Source organism: Alosa alosa, chromosome 8 (assembly GCF_017589495.1).
Source record: "Alosa alosa isolate M-15738 ecotype Scorff River chromosome 8, AALO_Geno_1.1, whole genome shotgun sequence".
Taxonomy (NCBI): domain Eukaryota; kingdom Metazoa; phylum Chordata; class Actinopteri; order Clupeiformes; family Clupeidae; genus Alosa; species Alosa alosa.
In genome coordinates, this window is record NC_063196.1 from 10,785,418 (window position 1) to 10,791,046 (window position 5,629).

The 5,629-nt window shown below is 44.3% G+C and overlaps 1 protein-coding gene across 1 annotated transcript; it reads right to left on the reverse strand.

Annotated features, from left to right (window-relative positions):
- Window positions 1-1,408: 1,408 nt before the first annotated feature.
- Window positions 1,409-5,629, reverse strand: sox7 (SRY-box transcription factor 7). The gene is made up of 2 exons (XM_048249511.1): window positions 4,984-5,629; window positions 1,409-3,451 (listed from the first exon to the last, which is right to left on the reverse strand). Exons 1-2 carry the CDS (start codon window positions 5,213-5,215, stop codon window positions 2,430-2,432), a joined length of 1,254 nt encoding a protein of 417 aa, XP_048105468.1. The 5' UTR covers window positions 5,216-5,629; the 3' UTR covers window positions 1,409-2,429.

The window sequence follows — 5,629 nt, forward strand, 5'->3', positions numbered from 1 at the left end:
GTGCGATTTTAATCAGCGAGAGCCATGTTTCCTCCCTGCTAAAACGAACAGCAGGTTCCCTCTTCCCCCGCGCCGCCACGGCCGCTTCTAATGCGGGGAGCAGCCGGGGCCCAAACATCCTGACGGAGAGAGGCTTTCCTCTTATCAGGCAGGAAACACCGCTCCTCCGCCACATCCTCTTTACAAGAAACGCGACTCAACCGTTCCCAAAAAACGCAGGAAGGCCGAGCCAAGCACCAGGATTTGTCAAATGTTCACCCCCCATACACACACACACACACACACACACACACACACACACACCTCACCCCATCACCTCCCTTTCCAACCCCCCATCTGCCACCTCCCTATTCCTTTTATCGAAAAAGAAGAGGCATTTGGAGGAAAAGAGAGAAAGTGGTGGCGGTGGTGTTGGTGGTTGTGCGCTATAGAGAAAAAGAAAAATGGTGAACGTGTAACACAGTTGATGGGAGCCAAGGTGTATTTATTTATTTCGCGGAGATTATGAAAGTCTGCATCAGCAAGATAGGGGCAAGGGGGGAGGTAGGGGGGGTGGGGTGGTGAAAGGAGGGAAGCTGGGTTGGAGGGGGGAGAGGGGAGTTCCAGGATTCTGCCAAAGAAAGGGGCCCAGAATGAGACGACAGGAGGACAAAAGGGGAGTAGGGGCGGAGGTGGGCAGGCAGCGACAGCAGTGCCTGTTTTACACTAATCCGCCGAACCGCAGCACGCTGAAATTGAGCGCGCATAAGCGTGGTGGGTGTGTGTGTGTGTGTGTGTGTGTGGGGGGGGGAGGGTGTTGTGGTAGTGGTTGGCGACTGCGGCGGTGGTAGTAGTGGCGGTGGTGCTTCTGCTGGAGGTTGGCATGGTGAAGCTCTGGGATCCCTCCATCGCTGTTCTCGTCAATACGGCGTGACCGTGGCCACAAATGTGTCAGAGACGCTGGTGTATGAAGTTGTCAAAGCAAGAGACATGACAGCACCAGCAGACATGCTATCCAGCTTGTGGTTGGTTTAAAAAAAAGCACATGTGGTTATTTTGTAGAACAGAGTTGCCACAAGACAATGGAAAATCAGAAACATTTTGCTTCAGAATTGACCAAATAGGGCATAATTCTATTCTGGCAGTCAGCATGCACTTGCCACATAAAAAAGTAAATAAATCTAAACTAACTGATAATTAAAGAATATATAAATGAGATTAGATATTTACAGAATATTGTATTGTTGGAGATAAAAAAAATAGCAAAGGTTAAGTTTAAAGAAAACAGACAAAAAGATAATAGTAACCTTTGGCATTTTAGGACAAATGTCTTGCTCAAATGTCAACCAAACAGCTGGAACACACAAGAATGTGCAGCAAAATTTAGACACCTTACAAACAAAAGAAGAAATATGAGAAACATTTTACCTTGGTTTAAAATGACTTCTTTATTACATTGCTTCAGATCTAATCAGGTCCTTGAAGGGGAACGGTCCTTCTCACATTTCTACATACAATCAGTAGCACTTATGAAATGCTTCATTTCACCCTTATACTATTACAGATGGTGCCAGATATTAACTGTGACAATGCCTTAAACACACAAAAAGTTATCTGGGATCCAGCTTTCTTCATAATTCTCACTCTATGTTGGTCCTACAGAAGTACAGACATTTTTAGGTTCATTCCAAAGTCATTTTAGATTTTTTTACTTTTGTGTGAGGGTGGGTGTTCAAGGGGGTAGCAATAATATCAATACAAAAAACTGGTGCGTAATTAAATTAATTAAATTTCACAAACCAGCATAGATCAGCATACCATAATATTTATCATTATTATTCTCGGCCATAACGATTATGAGTATATATATTTAAGTAAGTATTCATATAAATGTTTAGGAACTATGTGGGGGGAAAAGGTATTCAATGATCTTCCTTCATTCACTATTATTATGTCATTTGGGATTCCTGCATTCTAAAATAGCCTTCTTTAAATACCAATTGCTGAGGTAAAAACAAAAACAATTCATGAGGTTCATACAAATGTGTATGAAGACAATTCCAACTAAAGAAGAACTTAAGACAGCAGTACAATGAAAAATATGCAAAACATAGAAATACTTAAATAAGCCTAAGGGCACATAGGTACATGCTTCAGTGACACACTCTGAACTATATGATAAGACTTTAAAAAATCAGCTCATTAGATTGCTTCCTTTCTTTTTTTCCTTCTCTCTTCACTTATTCTTTTTTTGGAACAATAACATTAAATTTGAGAAACTGTCTGTTTATCCCTGAGATGACCTTCGACCTGTCTTTGTCCATCTCCCCCTCTGGTCTCCACGTCCTCGCCTCGTTTGTCAGCCGTTCAGGCTGGTAGTCTCATATCAGACCTGTCCCGATGAACCCACTGCTCATGGTATTGAGTCCAGTGTTGTGTTTTGTTTATGTTTAGGAGATGCCGTAGTTGTTGTAGTACGCAGCGGTGGCGTCCGCCAGCACAGAGATCAGACTGCTCTCTGTGGTGCTGCTAGAGCAAGCGGAAGCAGCCGTCACCTGGATGTGTCCCGTCACAGTCATGGCGCCCTGCTCCCCGCCGTGGTGGTAGCCACCGCCAGCCATAGCAGTGGCGGCAGAGTTGGAGTTCAGGTACTGGTCGAACTCGTCTCTGTCCACCTCGCCCAGGAGCTCGGCCTGGCTCAACTGGTCCAGGCTCTCCAGCTGACCCTGCTCAGGTGGCGGGGAGAGCTGGCCCAGGTGGTGGCCCTGCAGCCCGTGGTGGTGGATCTGGATCTGGGGGAAGGAGGAGGCGTAGTAGGGGAGCTGGTGGGACATGGACATGTGGTGGTGGTGGCCCATGTGGGGGCCGCAGTGGTGGGGAGGGGGAGGTGGTGGACCCTGTTGGGAATAGTCTGGGTGGTAGGGCGGCGGGCTGGTCAGGTGGGCCGGGCCCAGGCGGCGGTCATCGGAGCACGGCGCGCCTGAGGAGGACGGGGGACAGGAGCCGCTGGAGCTCACGGGCACAGAGGCCGGATAGAAGGATGGGTGCTCGGAGTGCTCCACCGCATCCAGGGGGGACATCTCCGGAGGCGTGGGTAGGCCATAGGGGTAGGTGTCAAAGCTGCTGTTAGAGCCGGCCGCATCCCGGAAGACTCTCATCCCGGGGAGGGACGGTGACGAGAACCCTCCTCCCACACCGCCGCTGCCTCCGATGACACCACCGCCACTTCCGTCGTCGTCCTTGTCCAGCGGGTGACAGCAGCTGCGCGGGTCCGGCAGAGCGTTCTGGTCAGGGGCAAGGCCGCCCAGGAGGAAGCCGGGGTCCACGCGCTTGCAGATGCGCTTCAGCTGCTTCTTCCGGCGTGGCCGGTACTTGTAGTTGGGGTAGTCCTGCATGTGCTTCACCCGCAGACGCTCTGCTTCCTCCACGTACGGCCGCTTCTGCGGTGGGGTCAGAGCCTTCCAGGACTTTCCTGCAGCAACACAAGAAGCAAAACAACTCTCAGTATTGCACAGTCACAAAAAAGAAGCAAAACGACTGTCAGTATTGCATGGTGACAAACAAGAAGCGACACAACTCAAGTATTGCACTGTTACAAACTAGAAGCAAAACAACTCTCAGTATTGCACTGTTTACCAAAGAGCTCTAAATTTGTCTCAGGATGTGGGCTTGGAAGTTTATATACATTGTTTTGTTAGAACTGTCTTCTTTCTTGACAACTGATGAAAATATGTTGAATATTATTGATTGGTGCAGTCATGCTGAAGGAAATGTTAGCCGGGAGTGTGTAATCATTTATTTCTTGTGCAAATGCTGTTTATATTAACCGGTAACGGCTGCTGTATTGTGATACTATCTGGCTGTACACACGCATGAAATACCATGTATCTTTTGTCACTTATCATCACTATGGAGACGCGTTGATTGTCACAGCTACTAGTATATGAATATTCAAATGATTATATTATAAGAATTATACAATTAAAATATTAGAGCTTATTGCTGTTCCATTGCTTACTTAATATTTATTCTCTAAATATGTAGAATACTTTTCTTTTATTAATGCACTTTATATTATATATATTACGCATCACACAGATTATTACAGAATGGAATTTGGTGATTCTTTTTTTCTTTTTTCAAATAAGTCATTTGAAGATTACTTTTTTTATTTCATCTTAGAAAACCACTTTCTCATCTCAAATAAGTTTCATTTCATGCCACAATAACTGAAAGAAAACTCAATTTAAAACTCATTTTAAAAAGCAGGATATTGGTATTTCTTACCGCATGGAAATTTTTACTTTCTGATGGGCAAAAAGTACTAATTACACTTGACTAGAGTGTTAGTAGTAGATACTTTAATAAAGCAATTAGCCTGCAATTCCAGTATAGCCACTCTGTGTTTTTATTCTGCATTTTAATACTTTAATAAAATTTGCACAAGTACTGTCAGGCTTTGTCACACAGGTTATTTAACTTTGTCTGCAGAAAGCTCTGTAAAGTTTATGAGCTTATGAATATGACTTCAATCTGACCTTCTTCATCTAAACTCCATCATTAAACTCTGCACTCATCATTAAAGTAAAAATCTGTCCGAGGTCCCAAAACGCATGTTGGCAATAATTGCACTTAATGAAATGGACTGATAATAAAAACATCATCAAGTGTTTAACACTTTTCTATTAATGCCAACAATGTAACAGCAACAATGTTACAAAGCCAACAGATAAAGTAATACACAAAGTACAATAAGGACATTCCAATTATTTCCCAAAAGACAAATAAAAGTTTTTGTGATGTTTTTCATGTATCACTGCATTATAAAACAACTGAACTGATTGCTACCACTTCATCCAAAATTGGTAACTGGCAAAGTCCTTGAGCTGACTTTGTGGCATGACGCAAATTAGTTTCCTAAATTAGTGCAAAACAAACGTTTTGATAAAGCTATGTCTGAATATAATAATAATAATAATAATAATAATAATAATAATTTCTTACCAAGCATCTTGCTAAGTTCTGCATTGTGAAGGTCAGGATTCTGAACGGCTAGCCTCTTTCGCTCATCCTTGGCCCACACCATGAAAGCGTTCATGGGTCTCCTGATGCGCGGTTCCGAGGTCTTGTCAACAGAACCTCTGTGGGAGGTGTGTCCGTCAGGGACGTCTCCATCTCCCGCAGAGCACTCGAAGCTCTCCGGCCAAGAAGAGTACGCACTAATTAACGCCGCCATTCTTGAACCCTGCACTGGAGCAGACTGTTGGCTGCGGCGCTTAGCTCCCCTCTCTGAAACTTTTTTTTAAAAAATAACTAATTCTACTGAGTCAATTACAAAACACAAGTATAGGTCTTATACTCAGGTGAACTAATACTTTTTAAATAAAAAAAAGTAATTTCCAAAAAAAACTGCAACAGAACATTTAAAATCATGTGAGACCAAATTGGTTTCCAGTCTACTATGCTAAATGATATGAGCTGCTGTCCGTTTTTGGTGTGTGCACGGTGCGCTCCTTTCGACTCCTCCTCGAAACCTGTGATTCACTCTTTCCTTGTTATGGAGAGGCAGCTCTTTATATTTGTGCAGCAGGTTCCAACACGGGCCCCGAAGGATTCTCAGCTCCTCCTTGATTGCAACTTGAGACCTGCG